Genomic DNA, 23,466 nt, shown 5'->3' on the forward strand with positions numbered 1-23,466 from the left:
CTGTGGAAATCATCTTCCCTCGGATAATGTTTTTATTCCTATCCATAGAAGTAAGGTTTACTTCAAAGGAATATATGAGCCCCTCTGTCCTGTCTCTCACTCCTGAGTTTAGATATTAACACGGGGCGGGGGGGTGGAGGGCAATTTTTAACAGGTGGTTAGTTTGCTGTATTAGTTAGGCTGCCATAACGAAATACCACAAATGGGGTATTATTTTGTAAGTCTAAAGACTAGAAGTATGAAATCAAGGTGTGTTGGTGGGGCCATGCTCCCTCAGAAACTTATAGGGGAATCCTTCCTTGCCTCTGTCTTCTGGTGGTTTGCTAACAGTTGTTGTGTTCTTTGGTTTGCAGCTGCACAGTTCTAGTCTCTGCCTTTGTTGTCACATGGTGTCCTCGTGTGTCTGTGTTTTCACACATGGCCACCTTCTTCTAAGGACATGCATCATAATGGGTTTAGGGACCCACCGTAACTCCAGTATGACACCATCTTAACTGATTATGTCTGTAATGACCCTGTTTCCAAATAAGGCCACATTCTGAGGGATTGGGGTTAGGATAACTTCGTATCTATTTGGGACTCAGTTCAACCCATAACATTTGCTAATGTATTCGTTTTTAAACTGTGATGTTAAGGAAGAGTAAGGACTCTTAACTATCCTGAAGTAACTATTCCTATGGAATATTCTTTGGGTGACCTCTCAGAAAGAAGAATCAAGTTTGTTCTATGAAGTTCTTGCTGATCGTAGTCCTTCAAATGTGTCTTCCTCTTGGGCTTCGCCTCTGCTTGAAGATGTCACCACCGGTGGCCTTGTGTCAGCTCGTCCTGACAAGGAGACATGAGGCCACAGTCTCCTGCTTTAGTCATGTTACAGGCCACCTTTTGGCTCTAGATTTTCAGATTATCTGGGAAGTTTCCTGGGTTAACAGAATTCTCAGGTGGTTTTGTTGTGTCAAGATCACTGTGACTACCAGTGTTGCCATTTTGTTGCTGGTGTTCCCCTCTTGGGTATTTTTTATGCCATTTTACTTATTTTTTTCTCCCTGAGAATTTTGTTTGAGAACAAGGATTCTGCTTGAAAACTGGTTGAACCCTCTGTGTTATAAATGGGTTCACTGACGTCCCCCTGTGGTTTAGTAGCAGCATTGGAACTGGGACTTGGGACCCTGACCCGTCAGCCACCCCTGTGAGCAGCCTTCTGTGCCACTTTGCCACTTTGCCCTCGCGTTTACTTCGCCTTCCTGTTGGGAGGTTCTTGAAGGCTTCTCTGGAAGGCATCCTGTATTTGTACTTAATCTTTTAATTTAGCGTAGGAAAAAAAGTTCTCTCTTCAAATGTGACTTTCTCTTTTTAGTATTTGAAACCTTAATAGCGCTATTAAAAATTTTTTTTCCAGTAAGTCTGTGTTGACAGTGGCTTACTCACGGCACCGACCTCGGGCTCCTAAGCTCCAGTCTTGGTGTTACTTAACTCTGCTCCTCTCTTCATGCTTGTGGTTTCCTTTCTGCGTCCTGGCTATTCAGATGGCAGAGTGGCTGTGTTTTTCCTGTCTGGAGGACTGGAGCCGTGTTACTGTGTCTCTCGACTTCCTGACTTCTGGTTCATTTAAGGGTACGGTTCTGAACACTTTGGTGTTTTTAGAGGTTCTGAGTGTGCTCCTGGTGCCATCCAGGTTTTGTTTCTTCACTGTTTAACAGTTGCCTTTTCTTTTTTTGAACCGTCTTAATGACTTTAGTGGTAGAATCCTTGATTTCAGCAGTTTTGTGTTGGCTTGTGTAATTTTGCCATCTTGTGCAAACCAGGCTTTGTTTCAAATATCGGCTGAAGAGACCAAATTCTCTCTGTCTACAAGGTCTCATTTTTCTGTGCTGTTGTGTTCACTGGGGAGAGTGGTGGGGTCTAGTGAGGGGATTTTGTTTCGCTGTGGGATTGCAGACTCTCCTTAGTTCACGTTATTTCAGAGGCCATCTCATTAAACAGCTTTCAGAGACTCAACTGCTTGGAGCGTTTTCCCTCACTTTGTGTCCCACCCACGTTAGTAAATCAGAGAAGGAAAAGGTTCCCCCACTTAGCCTCGTGGAGTGTTTTGAGAATTTACTGCCCAATATTTAGAAACTTAGCGTAGATAGGTGCCTGTTAGCAGTATAGCAAAGCAGATTTTCTGTAAACCTTTTTGTCCTCCGGGAGTTTCAGGGCCACTTTCTAGTAGATCAGTATGTGTTTATCCCCGAAGATCTCAGATACCTGCCGGCTGCTCCTGTGAGGCTGCCTGGCCTTTTGGCTGAAGGGAGAGGGTCTCCAGCTATGCGGACGTGGCAGTACCTCTGTTCTGTCCTGTTAAAATCTTTCTAGGTGCTTTTTAAATGGATAGATACATGGGGAAAAATAAATGTTTCTTCTTTCTCTGTTTTCTTTGGGGGATGTGCTGTGGCTTCACAGGCCTGTTATGGAATCCTCAAGGTCCCAGAGGGCAGTTGGCTATGCCGGACGTGTGCCCTGGGGGTTCAGCCAAAGTGTTTGCTGTGTCCCAAGAAAGGCGGAGCAATGAAGCCTACCCGCAGTGGCACCAAATGGGTCCATGTCAGCTGTGCTCTGTGGATCCCTGAGGTAGGTGTGGTTCTTAATGGTAGCTTAGCTCAGGAGGTACTGCGGGCTTTTAGCTGGGGGTGGGGGTAGGGGTGGGGGTGGGGAGCCGCTCATAAATACAGGGTATTGTAGCCGATGAGTAAAAAGACACCTTTTAATTGCTGTCTTCCCCCCCCTCTTAAACTGAATCTGAGGCGTACTGTCATCTTGACGTGGTATATAAATTTGTGGGAATGTTAAGTGGAAGCAGCAGTGAGTTGGACTCTCAGGACTGTGGCCCAGCTAACCCTCCCACTGCTGACACGCGCTCCCAGGAGTGGCCTGCGGCACTCACAGCTGTGGCCTCCCTCTGGCCTGGGTGCTGCTCTGGCCTTCCCCAGGGATCAGCCCTAAGTCCCTTGGCCTGGTGAGCCAGCCATGCAGCACTAGGATGGTTAAAGAGCCACTGCTTTAGGTCACATTTTTGTGATTTTTATTAAAATTCTAACTTAGCCTCAACCTTTTTAATTTCAGGTCTGGTCTAATTTATTTCAAGTCCCAGACCTTGACTAATTTAATTTGCATGGCTCACTGTGAGACTATCATTTGTGATTCAAATTTCAGCATTTTTTTGGGTGTGTGATTTTGGTACATTTTTCCTCCTGAGGAAAATTATCTGGAAATGATTTGGATTGGAGACTTGGTAGCACCGAATCTCATGGTTTGGTATTAACGGGGATGCAGTTCAGTGATCCAGGCTGAATGCAGACAGGATACCTTATTTATCTTGGTAATTTTCCACTTTGAATGTAGTAATGTTTTCTGACTGAAGAGAAGCGTTTTCTTCACTGAGGGAGATACTAAAATTAGTATATATTTACTTCATTGTTCACAAACTATTTAAATATATTTAAGAAGGCTTTTCAGTCTTGACCACTTCATTGCGGGTCGGAGGTCTAATAGATTACATTGTCCTGATATAGACCGATCTTTGCTGTCAGACACTCAGGTGAGAAGTGACCGTTGCTGGTTTATCTGAGTGTTTTTATAAACAGGCCCCCCACCCCCACCTCCGATGCCTGGAGGGTATGGTGCCTGGGGACTGGACTCTGGGGTTTTCTACTGCTGCTGGCCCAGAAGCGGTCCCTGCACTGTCCAGATGCTTGATAGTAGGGTTTTCCTGCCCTAGGAGAGTGCGTGCATGCCCCTGGACACCGGCTGGTAGGACGTCTGTAGGAAAATGTTTCTGCTATCCATGCTCAGCTCTTGCTTGTCTGATGGCTTCTGCCATCCTGACTTGCTGTTCCTTGGGCCTCTAGGTGAGCATTGGCAGCCCCGAGAAAATGGAACCCATCACGAAGGTGTCTCACATCCCCAGCAGTCGGTGGGCGCTGGTGTGTAGCCTCTGCAATGAGAAGTTTGGGGCCTCCATACAGGTAATCCACTTAGTCATAATGGTATCATTATCCTTCTCTGTTTTGGGGCTGGAGGAGGGAGGGCTCTGTGAACTGTCAGAGGATTTGGGGATGGGTCTAGAATCAAGGTTCTCATGGCTCTTCTGCGGCTGCTGAGGAGTGATTTGAGCCCAGTGCAAACGCCTTTAGCGGGTGGATTGTATCCGGCGTAAGCCGAAGCCCAGCTGTGACAGTCACAGAGCACCTCCACCTGAGCTATACGGCAGCTCCAGTTTGTCTCTGGTGTCTGCCTTTCCGCCCCAAGCCCGGCACTGTGGCTCTTTCCACAGGCAGACACCCTCCGGGAAGAACCGGTCTTGGCACTAGAGCGTTGGCCACCCTCCCACCTGCACTACAGGGCCGGTGGCGGAGCCGCCTCTGTGGCTGCCTCCCGACACTGCTGGTTTCGGTGCACTCGCAGGGTGTGTGAGACCTTAGCTGTGCGCTGCTGGAAATCAGCTCGGTGTGCTGATACTTTTGTGTTTGGGAGAATAGAGTCCTTGGAGCACCAGCTGGGTAGAGGGACACCCGCGAGGTGCTGCACCAAGTGTTGTTATCTGAATCCAGGTTGGATATCTGATTCGTCATGGCCCCGCAGGTGTGGGACGGATGGGAGGGAGCTGCTGTGTAAAAACTCTGCGTTTTCTGTGTTCATACACACACTGATACGGAAAATCATTAGGTAGATAGAATTCTGGAGGGAATGTAAATGACCTGCTGGTTTTTCAGGTTTTCTTTTCTTTTCTTTTTTTTTTTTTAAGATTTTATTTATTTATTTGCCAGAGAGAGAGCCAGCGAGAGAGGGAACACAAGTGGGGGAGTGGGAGAGGAAGAAGCAGGCTCCCAGCAGAGGGGCCCGATGCGGGGCTCGATCCCTGGACTCTGGGATCACCCCTGAGCTGGAGCCGAAGGCAGATGTTTAATGACTGAGCCACCCAGGCGCCCTGGTTTTTCAGGTTTTCTAAAACTCTGCTCCGGAGGTTAATTTCTGGGCCTCACCTTACTTGCATATAGAGTCATGACTTAATATGACCGGGATGCTGTTTCATTCACCAAGGTCTTCAAGATGCTGTTTGTGGTGGACATTGGCCATAAAGGTCGAGTCCAGCTCTTTCTCTGGGGGTCCCAGCTCAGGGCCACAGGCTGGTCCTTGGCCTCCACAACACATTCTAAGAGCAGAGGCACTGTTTTGGAGTGGCTTCTCTTGATGCAGAAAACACAGCAGATCAGCACAGATACGAACTGCCAGGCTTAGGTTTTAAGGAAATGACCTCATTGGGCAAAATCATTTTGTATTTTGGCTAATAAATGCTTCTTTCAGTAAAGTTATCCACTGACCGGAGGTTTTTAAGTTTTTTCATTTTTTAAGCCTGGTATTTCTACTTTCTTCATTATCACCTCCACTGGAGTTCGAGAATCCAAAATGTAACATTCAGAGGGTGAGGCATGAGATAGCTGGTGGGATTTGGCTGTGGACATTGAAAATAGTGCAGGGTTTTGCATCTGAATAGAATCAGTTTAAAACTAAAACATGGCAGAACCCTCTGGCCTTGGGAAAGAATGGAAGAGAAAATTTTTTAAAAGCCTCAGAATTGAAAACAAGCATTAGAGCCCTGCGAGTGCGTTTCTTCGTAGACCTACCCATGTGAGCACTTGCAGGACACAAGCTGAGGGGGACTGAGGGAAATGGAAGCTATTTCTTCCATGTTACCTGATGTTCTCTGGATAGAATGTATGCCCTTTTTCCGAGTACACCAGTCCTGGTCCTGAACTGATGTTTGTGAGAGGTGGGCGAATGGGATCTTTTGTTTTTCTTTTGAAGAGAGAAGGGTAAAATGACTTTTTTTGTTGCCATGGACCTCTTTTTCCCAGAACATTAATCTGAAGGACTCTAAGAGGCCAGCTGAGGTTGATGATTTTTCATATCTTCACAGAATAGATTGATTTTATTAAAGAATTCCTCTCTGAAATGTCTGCAGCTGTGAAGGCTCTGGTTTATGTTTCTGTAACATCTGTTTGCTGAGTCAACCTGAATAGGAAAACCCAGAGGAAGGCCGTTTGGCGCTTTTACAAAGTCCTGTATAAATACTCTGCTGCAGCTCATTCCTCTTTAACGTTGGAGCGTTTGGGCTAGGTGTAGTTTAAGCCAAACCCAGATAGCGTCTCAGTCATCTGTTCCTACTTTTACTTCCCACTCGGCCAGGTGCTAAAAGGGAGGAGCACTTTGTCTTTTAATGATAGTGGCCAGGTTGTGTGTGTGTGTGTGTGTGTGTGTGTGTGTGTGTGTGTTCTGCCTGCCACTAAAGCTGATTTCACACATTTGGAATTGAGGTTATTTATAGGTAAAATTACAGATTTATGTGAGTTCGTATGCCTTAAGTGTTTGTAATGGGATTGGTGCAGGGAGCTGGATTTTCTGTACTTCTGGGTATAAGAGACTTTATAAAAATGGAAGAAATCACGGCTGGCAGTGAGTCACCTCTTCAGTACTGAAATGATTAGGGGAAAAAGCCCCAACTCCAGCCTCTGCCATTTGTGGTTATGGGATTCAGGGTCTGTTGAGTAAGTTTAATTAAGCTTTCAGCTGGCCTGGGGCCACCGGGTTCTGCTCCTCTCTGCAGTCCTGGTGTGCCTGGGGATCACTTGCCTCGCACAAATACAGTGTTGCTTTTAAGGGACTGGCTTCAGTCACCGCAAGGAATCTCCTTCCAGGGATTTGCCCAGCAAGATCAGATGGGGAGAAGTTAATGGCTTTTCTCCTGCTAGCCTTCTGGCTTGCCACCTACATCAGGGCTCTAGATGTCGCCCCGATCAGGCAGTGAGAGGGAAGGTGTTCAGTGAGGCGGAAGGCACAGCCAGGTGGTGCCTGGTCTCTGGGTTGACGTCCCTGTGACCCACAGGAAGCGGGTCCTTCACAGTTGGGCTTCCACTCTGCAGTCAGTCCCGAGTGACGCTGGGCCTCCGCTGGCCCCCCGAAGCTTCTGTGTCTGGTGGAGCTGCTTCACTGGTGAGGAGACCTTTTCCCATCCCTCTTCCTGTGCTGGATTCTCCTTTTTCCTGTTCTTCCCTACTCTTCCAGGAGTTTTTTATTCACTCTCCTCAGACTTGAGCAGCCCTTGGCTGCTTGGAAATGTACAATTTATTTTCCCACTCGTGTTGGGCTCTTCCTGGCTGGAAGTAAGCGTGAGGATTCACGTTCCTTGAAAAACTCTGACTTGTAGTTATTCTTCCTGAAGAGATTCTTTTTCAAACTTTTTATATAAGCACTTTTATTTTATTTATTTATTTTTTAAAAGATTTTATGTATTTGTCAGAGAGAGAGAGTGAGCGTGCACAAGCAGGGGGAGCGGCAGGCAGAAGCAGAAGCAGGTTCCCCACTGAGCAGGGAGCCCAACAGGGGGCTTGATCCCAGGACCCTGGGATCATGACCTGGGCCGAAGGCGGATGCTTAACCGACTGAACCACCCAGGTGCCCCTATGTAAGCACTTTTAAAAGAGTTCAAATCTAGGAAAACCAATTAATTCCTCAAGAGTTTACTCTGCATATTGAGCACTTGTTCTTTCTGGTATAATCTGTGCGCCAGACCACCTTTGTCTGCATGTGCCATTTGTGTAATTGTGTCTGTTTTAGGAGGCATTTCGGATGCAGTTACTTTCTAAGAGAGTGATGGTTTGGTTTATGAAACCTTTCATGGGAAGAGTTCCCTTAAATCCCAAGCCTTACCTCCTTTCAGACTAGATGCAGCAGGGTTCACCCAGGTAGAGCGCCCTCTCCTGGTACGTGCGTGAAGTGCCACTCTTCCTGCGCTTGTATGTGAAGAGGGCCTTCAGCGACACTGTCGCTTCATAGCTGTCTTTTCTCTCATTCTCTGTGTTCTTTCCAGTGCTCTGTAAAGAATTGCCGCACGGCCTTCCATGTGACCTGTGCTTTCGACCGGGGCCTGGAGATGAAGACCATCTTGGCGGAGAACGATGAAGTCAAGTTCAAGTCGTACTGCCCGAAGCACAGCTCACATAGAAAACCCGAGGAGAGCCTCGGTGAGGGGGCCACGCAGGAGAATGGGGCTTCTGAGTGTTCCCCTCGGAATCCGCTGGAGCCTTTTGCCAGCCTTGAGCAGAATCAAGAGGAGGCCCACCGGGTGAGTGTCCGCAAGCAGAAGCTGCAACAGCTGGAAGATGAGTTCTACACCTTCGTCAACCTGCTGGATGTTGCCAGGGCCCTGCGGCTGCCCGAGGAAGTTGTGGATTTCCTGTACCAGTACTGGAAGTTGAAGAGGAAGGTCAACTTCAACAAGCCCTTGATCACTCCAAAGAAAGACGAAGAGGACAATCTAGCGAAGCGGGAGCAGGATGTCTTGTTTAGGAGGCTGCAGCTGTTCACTCATCTGCGGCAGGACCTGGAGAGGGTAATGATTGACACTGACACCTTGTAGTGACTTAGAAAAGAAGATTGCAAAGAGGCGGCTGCTTGCCCAGAGCAAGGAATGGTAGCCAGTTCCTTTACTCCCAGACCCTTGTACACACTGCAGCATGAGGTTGTGTCGGTTAAATATATTTACAGGCTGGTAAACTCACTGTACATATATGTAAGACTGCCACAGAGTGGGGAGTTTCTCTGTGATTTATTTTTAAAACACTTTCCCACTAATCCTTGTTCTGTAAGATCAAATGGGGTGTGTCCCCCTCCCCCCTTCATTCCAGTACTAGAGGGAACTGAGCCCCAGGAAAATGACCAAGGGGTTGGCTCAGAATTGTTTGCAGACGGAGTTAGAAAGACCAGGTGGATTTGATTCATGGTGGGGGCAGGTAGAAGTGGGAAGATCTCTTGTTCAAACCTGGGGAAACACGGCGTGCTGGTGACGGGCTCATCAAGGAGAGCTAAGCACTGCCTCTCTGGCCCACCTTCATTTCTTGGCTAATTCACAGGGACATTCCGGTACCGTCCCGGAGCAGAGCAGGCAGTGGGTGCCGATGTGTGTGCGTGAACTTGCACACACACGTGTATTTGTTCCCAGGAAGGTCTCCCGGGCAGTGAGGTGCTAAGTCATCACTGAGGCAGTGTATATATCCTGTGCGTGTGTGCTCGTGTGCCCCTGTGCCGTGTGCGGTGGTGTGGCGTGTCTGTGCGGGGCCAGGTGGGCTAGCTGGCGCATAGGGCCGCCTGACCTGAGGAACCCCGAGTAGTGCTCAGTACGCCACTTGATCACGCTACTGGATTGTGAATGTAGTGGCTGTTGGCTGCCTGGAGCCTCGGCTGATGGCACTTCCTTCAACTCCTGGCTGCTTTGTGCCTCCCCAACTCTCCACTACCTTTGGAGCCCCAGCCTGGACCTCCCTTCCTCCGACAGGCATAATTAGGAGTGGGCTGTCTTCCCCCCCAGGGCCTCCTGTTCCCTGTAGGTAGTTTCTGACTGAGGTTGCTAATTGGGGATGCGTCTTAGAGCGCCTTTTGCGCCACCTCCCCTGACTGGCAGCTATGATTAAATTCATTAGTGCACAGGAGCTGGGACCCAAGCGCTCTGGCCTGAAGCATCCTGCACTGAAAGGCACCCAAGTGGCCTGAAACAGTTAACGCATCGCCCCCAAGCACCTCACTTATTAGCAGGGAGTGATTCACCTGCCTGGGAGAGGATCTGACACATAGATGATTTGAAATGAGAGCGTAGGCAAAGAATAGGGATAAATCGGAGGAGTATTAAGCAGGAAGATCCAGATCTCACAGAGACCTGCATGGCCCTGCTAAAGATGGCATAGGAGCGGAAGTATTAAGTGTTCATTAGAGATCCTTTTAGTGTGAGACCGGGTGCCTGAGGGCCAGCTTGCTGTGACACCCCCTCCTTGACCGGGTTCAGATTCCAGCTTCAGGCGGAGGCCCAGCAGCAGAGGCAGGCGCGAGCGGGGCGGGGGTTAGTGAGGCTCTTGTGCTGCCGTGCCCCCCCTGGTGGTGAGTGTAAAGAAGACCTCGCCTCAACCACATGTATGTGTGGCATTTTTGTTAAGAGAGGAGAAAGGGATTGGGAGGATAAACTGGAATCCTGGTGAGAAGCCGTTACCCCAGCCTGACGACCGCTGTACTCGGGGTGCATGAGCTGTGCAGTCAGATAGTCCTCAGGAGGGAGGACGACAAGTCTAAATGTTTGGACTGTGTTTGTGTCACCATCACCACAGAATAAAAGTGTAGAAAATGCTTGTGGTGTACTAACTCTTTTCTGTACTTCAGTTACTCAGATTAACACGCACTTATAATGAAATTCTAAACATTTTTTGGCGTCATCACTGTTGGTTTTAAGTAGAATGATACCAATGATGTACGAGAAACAGGGAATAAATCAGGATTTGTGTGTGTGTGTGGTGTTACTTACATTTACTTTATTAAAAGAGAGTTTTAGGGGAATTTAGTGTCAGTTTAAAATGGGCTTATTATAATGAAAAATGAGTCTTCCAGAATTTGCCATGATGCCCATGATGGTGGAGGCTTTAAAAAAAATGGAAATCTTTGCTGTGCCCCTGACAGCTGCACAGCGCTTTGTAGTTATAGACAATAAGTATATCAGGCCGAAGGTTCATCAGGGCAGGGGTGACCGGAACAAATCACAAATTACTTTGTTTTTCAATTAAGTTAGAGTTCTGCTAATTCACACAGTAGTAGTTCATAGCAGGTACGCAGAAGCCGTGAATACATGGGACTATAATCAAGGCTGTGGTCAATCCCAAACTGACAAATGAGTAGCCTTCGTTAGAAATGCGAACAACTGATGAACGATAATGTTAATAGCTCTTTCTTGCAAATACACACCTCGGGGCATTCCACACTGGGTACAGTTCTGGATGGTAAAGTTAGGTGGCAGGAGTGCATTTTACGAGGGTTTGGGAACCCCCATCTTTAAGAAGACACAATTGCTGATGTGTGGTCCATGGTCAAGTTCCCGAGGCTGCCACTTCACTCTGGTGGGATTCCTTTCCCCTAGACGTTGTCTTTTAAAAGATGCAGTAAACATCAGTTCAGCAAATGAGAACTTTCTCAGTCCTGCCCCGTCTGCACTTGTGGTTAGCTCATCCAAAGGGGCCGACTCTTGGGAGACTGTCCTACTCAACACTCAGTGGAATGATCACCACTGAGAATCTGATAGAGGCTACAGTTGTCCCTGAACAAAAGGCATGTCGAGCTTTAGTGTGCGAGCAGTGTTTGGGATTCAGGAAAACCCCTTGAGACCGTTCTTGGATTCGTGAGAGCTGTGGTTTTAAGAGCATGGGCCCCAGCTAGCAGCAACATTACCTGGAAACTTAACAGAAATGCCAAGTTTTGGACCCCACCTCTGACTCAAGAAACTGGGAGCGGGGGGGGGGGGGGGGGGGGGGGGGGGGAGTGGCCAGCATTCTGTGTTTTAGGGTCCCCACATGTTTCTGTTTGAGAATCACTGCTTTTGGGGAAAGCCTGACTCTGGTTTAGCGTGGTGTGGGAGTGCACCCATGAACTGATTTTTTTGGTTAACTCCTTGCTAGCAGCTGGGATGAAGCAGGGGAGGACGATTGGTTGAGTGGCGCACAGGAAGGGCCGAGTGGGGCATGTTTTCAGGTCGAGCCTCCAGTCACAGCAGGGGCTGCTGGTGGAAGTTGTCCTGTGAGGAGTGTTTTGTGCATAAAGGAGGGAAGGTTTAGGGCGCTCACTAGTCTAAATGTGGTCAGCCAGGCCTGGGTTATTCAGGGGTTGATTTGTCCCAATGAAAATCCACCCTGGCCTTAGCTTTTGGGGGTTTCTCATCAGAGCTCATGGGGAATAGCAGTGGAATTTGCCCACGTAGCAACCAGGGTGGAAGCCTTTTCTGGGGATAGTGGTTGAAGCTATCAGAATTAAATTTAAGTAATAGGCAAAGTTCAGGTGCCCTGGTTTCCCTGTTTTCTGTTTTCGTGGATACTTTCAAGTCAGAGAGATGGGAGTATCTTGGCTGTACATCTGACTTGAATACAGTCCCCTCATCTGCTCTTAGGATGTCAGAATTTGTTTCTGTTTCCTCTTTCCAGAAGTCAGATTCCTTGATGTAAAAACCGTTGGCCCAAAGTTTTTACTCTGTGATACAGGTCTAGGTCTTCCCTCTTCCCCTTTCTGAGCTTCCACGCTTAATCCCCCCACCCCACCCCGGTGGAACAATACTTATCAAAGACAATAGCCTGTGAGCCACTTCCATCCCCAGATTGGTCAGGATTTTTATAAAGGACATCCACTTCCTGGCCTGGGGCTCGGAGGCTGTCACAACAGGCTCTAGCCAGAGTGAATTACACCAAAATAGTATTTACTCTGAGACAAGGAGAGTGATTTTCTTCTCAATTCTTTTAATTCTAAGATTACACACGTGCGCGTGCACACACACGTCTGTACATCGAGAAGAGCTGTTCGGAAGGTCCTAAGTAGTCCGTGAGTTGGGAAGGTCGGCAGAAGCCCTACTCGGAGCTCCCGCCTTAGGCCGGGAAACTCCAGCATGATGCCGACGTGCAAGCCAGCCAGCCTGTTCCTCCTCATGCCTCCTGTCCTCTTGCAAACAAGGCAGCCCCGGACACAACTCGGGGAAGAAGGACGGCCAGAACGGTTAGGGTCCAGAAAGCACTGGAAACCTTAGGGGAGGGGCCTGCACGGAAGCCAAAGGGCAGAGTCCCGTGTGTGTGTGGCTTGTTGCCATCCGTCCTGATGGAGAAGGTCGGTGACCCTTCTACTTGATCAGTCAGGGTGGCAGGGAAAGGGGCTGCCCACGCCTCAGGAAGACGGGGGTTCTAGGGGAGAGTCGTCAGGCCTGGGACGGAGGCCCTGTACTCCCGCCGCTGAGCTGCTCGGGGCGTCTGGTCTTCATCTTCCCGAAGAGGTGTAATTGTAGCTCCGGTGTGTTGCATTTGACATTTGTGTTTTCAGGCGCGTGCAATCTAGTCAGGTTTCCCAGTAGGTTTGAGGACTGAGAATTTAAGGGCATTTATTGACTATTTTGTTTTTGTACTGACTGATCACAGGTGGCTTCAAAAATGGGGAACAAATTTAGGCGTCAATTAGTATTGGTTAGTGGGCGGATACGCGTGATCCCCAGTGGCTGCAGGCAGACGCAAAGTGGAGCTCTTAGCACTTGGGTCTTTTTAGTTACTTAACAAATGAATGTGGAAGAGGGCAGTGGCAGTTGGTCGAGTGATGATACAGGGGGTTGGGACTTGAAATGTTGACAGCATGTCAATGGCAGAGCAAGGAGGACTTTTCCTGGCTTTACATTCTAGAGGAACACATGAGCTAACCTGTGAGCTCCAGACATTTCAGATACTGTCCAGTTGACAAAGAAGTTTACTTGAATTCTTGGTGCCCATCTCGTCTTCTAATGGGCTCGGTGCAGGGATAATTTTTGGCGGGGTCGGGGGGAGGGGTGCTCCTCTGATGGCCCTTGACCCTGTGCTTCCCTAATTCCATCCTCAGGAGATGCTTGATAAAGTGGCTTCTGAACTGCTCTAAAGCCTTCGATCATAGAATTCATGGGGAGAGACTGCTGAGGGGTGGTGAGCAGAGTCCTGTGGCAAGCGGTGGCACGTCTGGACTTGGACCCCAGTGGTCTTCTCTGCTGGATGAGCCTCAGGCCGGGTGTGGTGGAGAGGGCAGGGCTTTTGTTTGAGGTCCCCTGCCATCTCTCTTCCGTGTGGCTGCTGCCTACATGGAAGGGTGTATATGGAATCCTAGTTAGCAGCCCAAGAGTAGTTTAGAGATTGGATAAAATGTTGAAGTGCCTCGATTTCAGATGTCACTCACGGCCCTAATAGGATACGTTTCCCAGGTAAAGAAAAAACACCAAAGTACATTATGATGTGTTGCTTACTTAGCGTCTTTATTCTCTACGTTCTAGGTTCGGAACCTCACTTACATGGTGACCCGCAGGGAAAAGATTAAGCGGTCTGTGTGCAAAGTCCAGGAACAGATATTCAATCTTTACACTAAGCTCTTGGAGCAAGAAAGAGTTTCAGGTATGCATTAAGCTCTTGTAGGTCAAACAATAGTGCAGGGGTTTGTAAGCCTTCGCGTTCTGGGAAGGAAAAAAAAATAGTTTCTTTAATTTTCTTTTATGTGTGCTATAGGAGAATCTGAGAAGCACAGACTTTCCTATTCAAAGAAAATCTTTGGGCATCTGAAGCATCACGGTATAGGGAAAAGGGCTTTGAATTTGACCTCAGATAGGGGTCGAATCCTGAATCCACTACTTCTAGGCCAAACACATGCAAGCCCAAGTTTTTGGAGGCTCCCCCATTTCCTCCTGAGTAACAAGAGGATGGTATCTCAGGCTTCCTACTGGGAGCTCTTGTAAGACTGGAATGAAACAGCAACTTCTATAGTGTGTTGCAAAGTACTTGATAAATGTGAAGTGTCATGGGGACAACTATGAAGACTTACACATTATCTAGTCTTTGGATCTACCTGTAACATATGGTAAAGAAGATGTGTTAAGACCGTGTACTTAGGGCACACATCCATGTTGAGATACCATTCACAGTGGACCTTTTGGTGTAGGTGGAAGTTTGGATATTTTTGAGATTCAGCCCCAAGTGTTTATTTAGTGCCTTCTCTTATTTACATTGCTTTGGGCTAGGCAGAGTGAAAAAGGAAACGAAGATACATACTTCTTCTGTTCTGGAGAGCACATCCGTTACTTGGAGGTTGGAGGTGGGGTGCACAGTAGGGCAAGTCCTTGAACCTCTCTGAGACTCTCGATCTGTAAGAGGGGCTAGGTTCAGAATCGCAGCCTCTCACGGGTCTCTGAGCACTGACGTTCTGGGAGTGTGAACTCTGCGGAGCAGGTGTCGTGAGGCTCTCAGGGAAGGAGATCCACTGAGTGGATCGGCCAGGTCTTGGGTCTTCGGGAGCCAGTCTCTGCGGCCCTGCCCTGTCCCTGGGCCTGAGCGGCAGCATGGGCAGTGCCTGCCTTGTGCGCCACAGAAGGCTGACTTTTCCTTCTTCTGTGGCTTTTTGTCTCTGTAGATGACTGACACATAGAAACAACAAAGAAGTGGTTATAATCTATTGTATTGAAACCCAAATTCTGGTTTACCTAAAACTAAGCAGATGTATGGAACTAGACGTAAATTGGTCAGCTCAACAAAGAGAAACAAGCTTAGGGAGTTTCGAATTATATTCTTGAGGTGTTACATAGTTAATACTAATGGCATTAACTTACTAATGTTATTCTAGATATTTTCTTCCTGAGAAGAACTATTTTCCAGATGTATCATTAGCTAGAGTTTACAGTTACAAAATTTAAAGTTTTTGTAAGTAGGTTTCACAAGTGAAAGCAGTTTGATTCCGATTGTTTCAAGTGAACTTTCATTCTTAGTCCTACTTGAATGCAAATAAACGGGACCTGTTATTCCTCGCCTTTGCGGCCTCCTGTAAGCAGCGCGCAGGGAGGGCCCTCAGCTGCAGATTGCCCAGCCTCCGGCCAGCAGAGGCCGAGCGGCCAGCGCTGCCCTTGAGTGGGATCGTTAATGCAGGCTGTCCCCACCGAGTTGTGCCATTGGAGGGCTTTCTGTGACTCTTAAGTTGTTATGTAATGAGTGATTACCTATAAAAATAAGCTGTAAAGACCATTTTCATCTGATTTCACTTAAGAGTCATTTTTCATGGATATTGCAGGCAGCTTTTTTGCATTTCACGGCTGAGGTTTTTACTTGGGTAAGTGATTGAGATTCTTAACCAGGTTAGAAGTGTTTTGCGTAACACAGCTGTAATGAAATCCTACTGCTGTTCCGGCAAAGGTAAACAAACCCTCCCTCCCTTCTGAGATACGAACCATACCAAGTGTGATGGGTTGAAAGCAACATCAGTCTTTCTACAGGATGCCACAGGGGATAAAATGGAAACCCTTTAGGATGCCTTTTTCCCCCCCTTTTTTCCAGTTTTAGACTTTCAGTTGTGTTCTCACTCATGTCCCAAGTGGAACTCCTGTCTTGTAAGATAGATGGTTCCAGGTGAGGAGGAGATGGCCACGACCTACGCGTGTCAGTCAGGGCCCGTGGTTTAGACGTGTGTGTGTGTGTAAAGCTGAGAATGGGCAGGGCCGTTCTGCTGGATGAGCGTGTCCTCAGTGGGGACAGTGCTTCTGGATCGTGAGTCCGAGGCTTTCCAGAGACATGGATCCCAGGTAGATGGAAATTGGGCTTTAGAAAATAGTGCCTCTTACCTTTGTTTTCCCACAGTAGGTGACTGAGGAAAGTAGAAGTGTGGCCTGAAGGTTGACCCTAAGGTTTGATCCTTGAGGAAGCAGGCATCTCGGGCCCAGCAGATTGTAGAACTCCCTCCCCCGTGGCGCCCACAGCACTTTTGTGTTCGGAGCTGCTCGCTCCATTCTGTTCACATGCGGTGTCCGCGTCTGTGGAGCAGCGAGGGCTTGTCCGGGCTTCTGCCTGGCAGAGCCTTGTTTTCCTGGCGGCTTATACCTTACGGGAGACAGAACATGAAAACAGCTCTTTATAGATGCCCCGGGGGCTCTTGCAGAAAGTGGTCCTTGTGATAAACTCCAGTGTGTTATTGAAGTCACTGTTTTTCACACTGAGAGTTATGATTCCTTAGTTGGTGGTGAGACGAATTCCGTGGGTCACCACCAGCACCGAAGGCGAGTGACATGTCAGCGCCACATCAGATGGAGAAGGCTAATGTGATTTCGTGAAATGTGAGCTCTTACTGGGTTACATTGTGAAATCTAGTTATTGCGATGTGCAACAAAAATGTTTGCAAAACACCATTTTAACTTACCCTCCTCACGTTGGATGACAATTCAGTTTAATTCCACAATAGGCTTTGTATATAATAGTGAAGATTTTAAAAGGCATTTGCTGGGGCGCCTGGGTGGCGCAGTCGTTAAAGCGTCTGCCTTCGGCTCAGGGCGTGATCCCGGCGTTATGGGATCGAGTCCCACATCAGGCTCCTCCGCTATGAGCCTGCTTCTTCCTCTCCCACTCCCCCTGCTGTGTTCCCTCTCTCGCTGGCTGTCTCTGTCTCTGTCAAATAAATAAATAAAATCTTAAAAAAAAAAAAAAAGGCATTTGCTATGTGTCAAGAATGATTTTAGGGGCGCCTGGGTGGCTCAGCTGTTAAAGCCTGTGCCTTCGGCTCAGGTCATGTTCCCAGGGTCCTGGGATAGAGCCCCGCATCAGGCTCCCTGTTCGGCGGGAAGCCTGCTTCTCCCACTCTCCTTGTTTGTGTTCCCTCTCTCACTGTCAAATAAATAAAAATCTTTAAAAAAACCGATTTTTTAAAAAGATTTTGTTTATTTATTTGACAGAGAGACAGCCAGCGAGAGAGGGAACACAAGCAGGGGGAGTGGGAGAGGAAGAAGCAGGCTTCCAGCGGAGGAGCCTGATGTGGGGCTCGATCCCTGAGCCGAAGGCAGACGCTTAACGACTGAGCCACCCAGGCGCCCCTAAAAAAATGATTTTAAACACCTTCCTTTCTCATTTCATGCACTTCAGTTATTTATCCTCATCATAGCCCCGTGAGGGTATATTTACTTTGGAGAAGGAAACTCTAAAGATTTTCATTTATTTATTTGAGAGAGTGAGTGCAAGAGAGCACGCAGGAGGGAGGGGCAGAGGCAGAGAGAATCTCAAGCGGACTCCAAGCCTGATGGACTCCAAGCCTGACGCAGGGCTCGATCCCACCACCCAGAGGTCATGACCTGAGCCGAAAATCAAGAGAAGGAAACTTTAAAGCCCCAGTTGCTGCCCTTGTGGTGCTCTCAGTCTTGTCGGGGAGGCAGGTGCCAGCCAGGTGCAGGGGTAGAGGCAGTGCCTGACCAGGTGGATTCTGCATGGATTCCTCTTTGAAAGTCAGATCGCTTAATTGTGTTTGAAGGAAAATGTTTTTCTTGGAAAGATGTTTCATGAAAACTTTTGTGAGCTTCAGCTATTTTAGAAACTACAGCAGATTAAATTGAGTCTGCAGGTTGAATGCAGATTCTCAAGGCAGGTAATATTTCTGTATAAATTTTTATAAACTGGGAGGTTGCATGTTGTACAGTTCGGTGGGGAGTTTGCATTAATAGGGCCATGCTAAAGATCTAGAATTTTATTTTTTTGGATCTTCTGTAATTTTGCTTTCTTTGTGGTTATATGTTCATAGGTGTGCCTTCTTCTTCCTCCTCCTCCTCCTCACTGGAAAACATGCTTTTGTTTAACAGCCCTTCTGTGGGCCCTGATGCTCCCAAGATAGAGGACTTGAAGTGGCATTCTGCGTTCTTCAGGAAGCAAATGGGTACTTCCTTGGTTCATTCGCTGAAAAAGCCCCATAAGCGAGATCCACTGCAGAACAGCACTGGGAGCGGAAGCAAAACCCTGCTGAAGCAGCCGGACCTGTGTGCGAGAAGGGAGGGGATGGTGGTCCCAGAGAGCTTTTTGAGTTTTGAAAAGACCTTTGCAGAAGCACGTCTCATATCAGCACAACAGAAAAATGGGGTGGTGACGCCAGACCATGGGGACAGAAGAGACCATCGTTTTCATTGTGATCTCAGTAAGGGAGACTTAAAGGACAGACCTTGTAAACAGAGTCACAAGCCTCTCAGGTCCACAGACGTGTCCCAGAGGCACCTGGACAACACCAGAGCTGCCGCCTCCCCGGGAGTGGGGCAGTCAGCACCTGGCACGAGGAAGGAGATGGTGCCCAAGTGCAACGGCTCCCTCATCAAAGTAAACTATAACCAGACTGCAGTCAAAGTGCCTACAACGCCTGCCAGCCCAGTGAAAAACTGGGGAGGATTCCGGATTCCAAAGAAGGGGGAACGGCAGCAGCAGGGAGAGGCCCACGAGGGGGCCTGCCACCAGCACTCAGACTACCCCTATCTGGGCTTAGGCCGAGTTCCAGCCAAGGAGAGGGCAAAAAACAAATTAAAATCTGACAATGAGAATGACGGGTATGTCCCTGACGTAGAGATGAGTGACTCAGAGAGTGAGGCAGCGGAAAAGAAATGCATACACGCCAGCAGCACCATCAGCCGGAGGACAGACATCATCAGGAGAAGCATTCTGGCCTCTTGATGAAGCTGCGATGGTGTGGGAGCGCTGCGGGCTTGTCGGGGAGTTGCTGCACCGGAGCTCTGACGCGGGGACGGCGGAGCCCCGTCACTCCTGAGCTACACAAACACATTGACTTGCAAGTCAGAGTGAATTTTTTTTTCAGAGTCATTTATAAATCATTGTTGTGAGAAGTGTGTTATCTGCAACTTGTTGAGGAAACACAAGAGTAGACAGATCGTAACCGTCAGACACTAAGACTAGAGGCTGAATTAAACACTACAATAAGAATGAATGAAATAAGTCTTTAAAGAGGGCAAGGCTTACGGAAGCCTCCCGAGTTTGTATTGCCCTCTGTATTCTTCCCAAAGCACAAACTCTTGGTTACCTGAATATGCGGAATCAGATGCAGTTCTTGAGAAACCCTCACGTACCATTTAATAGCCCATGAACTTACTTTCTAGGACTGTGGCAGATGTTGAAGTTATATTTATACTTGGCCCACAAGGCTGTTTGTGTTGCATTGTAGTTACAGGCAGCAGCTCCCGAAGCTTCAGTAACTCTAGGGAATTCATGTGTAAATTAGAACAGCAGATGGGGAAGAGAGAATTTAAACAAAAGGTCAGTACTGGAAGGGGCAGGGTGGAGCTGCTGCAGCTTGCGGATTGAGGGTAGCGAGGTCCCATGGCCTGAAGCACTTGAGTGTGTGCTGGGTATGGAACTGGTGGAGAGTGAAGCCATTATAGAAAGTTTTGTGAGAAAGGGCAGTTTTTTACCAGTCCTCTTGACCCATTTTTACCAGTCCACTTGACCTTCCTCTTCCCTAACCACTGCCTTTTGGGCCAGCTTGGGATCTCCCTGGCCTTTGGCAATACCTGGCCATCTGGCTTCCAACAATACTAATGGCTATTCAAGTTCAAGCGATGAACTTCCAGACTCTGGTGACATACTTTCCAGAGCCAACCACTAGTGCATATGTTGGGGAATCTGGGCTTCCAACATGAACGGATTCCTTAAGAAAAAGGAAAAGAAAAAAAAAAAAGCAAAATAGGTTATATTTTAAAAACAACAGAAAGGCAATAAGTTGCGATAACCTCTTACCATTGACCAAGGTTATACGGTAAAGAGACTGAAGTGTGATAGATTTCCTGAAGCTCCAATTCGTAACTTGGACTTTCTGATTGCAAATGGCAATAACTAGTAAGTTATCAGCAATAATGAATTTAGCATTAAATTTAAGTACAATGTTCTGTTTTTGCACTCACTGCAGTGCGTATGTATTAAGACAGTGGATAGTGTTAAGGTCCTGTTAATTTTCTTTGGAATTCAGTGTAGTTGTGAATCAAACTTAAGAGAAGGAAAGTTTAAATAGTAATGAGATTTAGAATTATGGGCACTTGGAACAAGCCCAACTTCCCCTAAATTATCCTTAGTTTGTTAATATCAGTATTCAGATTCCTGATTCATTTATACATCTGTTTCCATGTGGCAGGGACATTCTGATACTTAATGAGTGATGCTTTGAGTTCTGTAGTTACCTTTCAAGTCTTCCAGGTGATTGTCAACAGCAAAAAAGGCTTATTGAATTCCATCTTGCTATGCAAGTTTTATCGGATGATCAAATAGTAGATCTGATGCATCCCCATTGTATGTATGACATTTTCAAACCAAGTCTTAACTTTTCAAGTACATTTTAGTAGCTAATTCAGGGGAGGGGAAAGAATGACCCAGGTTTTTAGATTGACTATTTTTGAGCTATGGGGCTCATTTTGAAAGACTGCTGTCCAGATAAGCTGTTGCTACAGATATTAGGAGTTTCTTAATGAATCCAAGTTGTACATTCACTCATAGCATAATTTAAAAATCAGATTTTTTTTGCATATGAGCAAAAAACTTTTTGCTGGATACAGAAGAAGGTGGACACTTTTTACAGTTACCTTTTGACCATAGCAACAGCTCTGGGTGAGAGTAGAATATATAGAGGGGTAATGTCAAGCCATAGAAAGAAAATCTAAATTTTAGTAAGTATATGACCTCTCACCATTTTAAGAGGTACCAGATTCATTTGCACTATTTAGGAATGCTAGTTTTGTGCAAAAATAATGCCTTACCTGTTTTTTCCCCACATTTAGGTTGAAAAGCTTTCAAACGTTCCAAGTTATGCTGAACCAAAAAAAAACAAAACAACAAAAAAATAAAAACCCACACAAAAACAAAACACAAAAATAAAAAGCCCACACTTTTTATTCCTGCTTTGAAATGCAAATGGTATAGAGCACGGTTTCTCTGACAGTGTAATGATAGCTTTGTAAGTTAGTTCACGTCCTGCTGGGAACTCTGTATGAGGCGGCCATACGCAGCACCCACCCACCCCACCCACTTGCACTCTCTTAGTATGAGCCATTCGCTCTGCTTTTCGTTTCTTTTCTTTGAAGCTTTATCTTTCCTTGTGCATCCTGACCAAGAAATATCTTTGATTATGATCAATGTATTATGTCAAAATGTAGGCTAGTTAAACTTTTGTAAAGTTGCCTGGAATGTCATTTGTTAGGTTATAAACACAAAATGAAGGGTTCTATGTGTTGTGTACAAATCTTAATTATTTTGAAATGGACAAACTTGTCATTACATTTGTAACCTTGTACAGAGGATTTTTCACTATGTGCCTAGCTTGGTGTCCATTCAGCTAAAATTGGGAAAAAAAAGGTGCATGAAGAGTTAAAAAAATCAGAAATTAAACAAAGTATATGTAGAGATGACTATTTTATATTACATGGCCCAATCCTGTATTTATTTCTACCCCCTTTTTGAAAGTATTTATAAAACTAGTTGAGGACAGCTGTATTTTTTTGTTGAACTATTTAGTAGAATTTGTGCCTTTTTGTCTGTATGTGAATAAATGCTGTACATTTTGCAATACATTTTTCAGTGTCTTTTGAAATCTGATTTTGCTAAGTATTTAAAGATGTATGTGACATAGTGGTCCTGAATTGGTGTATGTATGTCGACTGTCTCATGGTTTAGGCAGGAGAACTATAGGGGACAGAAAGATCGTGGAAGAGCACAGATTCACTCGGCTGCTGCCCGGCTCACCTCTGATGGTGAGACCCTGGAAAACGATAATGTTTCAATTTTTAGTATTCTCCACCTGGAGTTCTTTCCAGAATACAATTTTTGATCTGAAAGTAAGCTGTTGTTGAGTCTAAGCAGCTTAGACTGCAGGGTCAGGGAGACCTGGGTTTAAAGGCTGAACGGCAGCTTATCAGCCATGTGACCTTTGCCAAGTCACCCACCCTGCATAAGCCTCCATTTTCCCATCTGTAAAAAAGGATTACATCCCACTGTCTTTACTGGGGTTATTGTGATATTTCAAGCAAGTTCATAAACCTCTCCTAAAGCATGCAGTAGGCATTTAGTAAATGGTAGACTGTGAGTAGGAACAAGGCCTTGATTCTCCAGCATATTGACCAGTGAGCCTTCTGAGGCAAGAAGTGTTATTCCTGAATGACAGGAAGACTTTAAGATCCTTCAAAAATAATTTTTCAAAGGGTAGTTTCATTAAATGCTGTCTTTTGATCACAGAATTCTGTAACACTAGGACAAAGAAGAGGTCTCTGCGTTCCACAAAGGAGGTAGGTCTAAGATTACAACAGTAAGCATTGGCAGAACTGGGCCTAGACCCTAGTTGTAATTTCTGATTGTGTTTTCCCAGCCTGAAGCAAATCTTTATTTAACCACCACAGGCAGAAATTAGGATGAAACTTCCTTTGTGTTGGGCACAGCAAAGCTGCTAGGGGTTTATAGTCTGCATTCTCTTGTAGATTATGAGTCACAACAGGGTGGTGTTACTGTCCCTAATTTATAATTTTTGTAGGATCTTGGCCAGTTTTTGTTTTTTTAAACATGAATTGTTCATACATTTGGCTAAAAGCTTATTTCTCCTTGTTCCTCCTTAGTGACTATTTACTTCCATGTTGCTTGCTCTGAGGAAGACCCCAGAGAGAAATAACTGTGGTTCTTCCTGCAAGGTCTTAAACTTGAATAACCACAATAGTTCCCCAGGGAAATTAAATCCCCAGGAGCCAAAGGAAGGGCCTATCATCAGTGGTTCTGGCAGTACGTGATGGGAAATGTGGCACCAGGGACTCCTGTTCACGGTTTTACCCAGATCACTTAGAAAACAGATTCTACCTTTGAAACATTAGCCAGCTGCAGCTAGCTTTGCAATTAACTTCAAGGTTGAAATCTTCAATATGATTTCCCTTTAATGCTCAGAACTGCATGAGATGATGTGTTCTAGTCTGGGGTAGAAGAGATTGCCTGGTCATTGAAAATGAGTTTTAAAGCGAATCTGTTCTCTACTTGCTTGACATCAGCTACTCACTGCAGAGAGAGTTTGAGGTCTGTGCAGTCCAGCTCTTCCTGAGTTCTC

At 46.6% G+C, this 23,466-nt stretch overlaps 2 protein-coding genes across 10 annotated transcripts in view; one reads left to right on the plus strand and one right to left on the minus strand.

Annotated features, from left to right (window-relative positions):
- The window catches only part of JADE1 (jade family PHD finger 1), a 59,610-nt gene extending 37,655 nt beyond the window's left edge, over window positions 1-21,955 (plus strand). For all 7 annotated transcript variants that reach the window (XM_040626296.1, XM_040626298.1, XM_008699731.2 and 4 more), the window contains 5 exons: window positions 2,440-2,607; window positions 3,885-4,001; window positions 7,904-8,425; window positions 13,886-14,003; window positions 18,148-21,955. In XM_040626296.1, coding sequence (XP_040482230.1) covers window positions 2,440-2,607; window positions 3,885-4,001; window positions 7,904-8,425; window positions 13,886-14,003; window positions 18,148-19,058 — 1,836 coding nt within the window. In that variant the 3' untranslated portion in view covers window positions 19,059-21,955. The remainder of the gene's footprint in view (window positions 1-2,439; window positions 2,608-3,884; window positions 4,002-7,903; window positions 8,426-13,885; window positions 14,004-18,147) is intronic.
- Window positions 12,334-16,928, minus strand: LOC103671150. Of its 3 annotated transcripts, XR_570734.2 has the most exons (4): window positions 16,783-16,928; window positions 16,211-16,466; window positions 14,655-15,016; window positions 12,334-14,062 (listed from the first exon to the last, which is right to left on the minus strand). XR_570734.2 is itself a non-coding variant. In XM_008699730.2 (3 exons), exons 2-3 carry the CDS (start codon window positions 14,941-14,943, stop codon window positions 13,367-13,369), a joined length of 615 nt encoding a protein of 204 aa, XP_008697952.1. In that variant the 5' UTR covers window positions 14,944-15,016; window positions 16,211-16,918; the 3' UTR covers window positions 12,334-13,366. The 3 variants fall into 3 exon arrangements, 1 of the variants encoding a protein (XP_008697952.1); XR_570733.2 differs by having other exon boundaries at window positions 16,211-16,921; XM_008699730.2 differs by having other exon boundaries at window positions 12,334-13,692; window positions 16,211-16,918.
- Window positions 21,956-23,466: the final 1,511 nt, after the last annotated feature.

The sequence above is a fragment of the Ursus maritimus genome, unplaced genomic scaffold (genome assembly GCF_017311325.1).
Source record: "Ursus maritimus isolate PB19 unplaced genomic scaffold, ASM1731132v1 scaffold_11, whole genome shotgun sequence".
Taxonomy (NCBI): domain Eukaryota; kingdom Metazoa; phylum Chordata; class Mammalia; order Carnivora; family Ursidae; genus Ursus; species Ursus maritimus.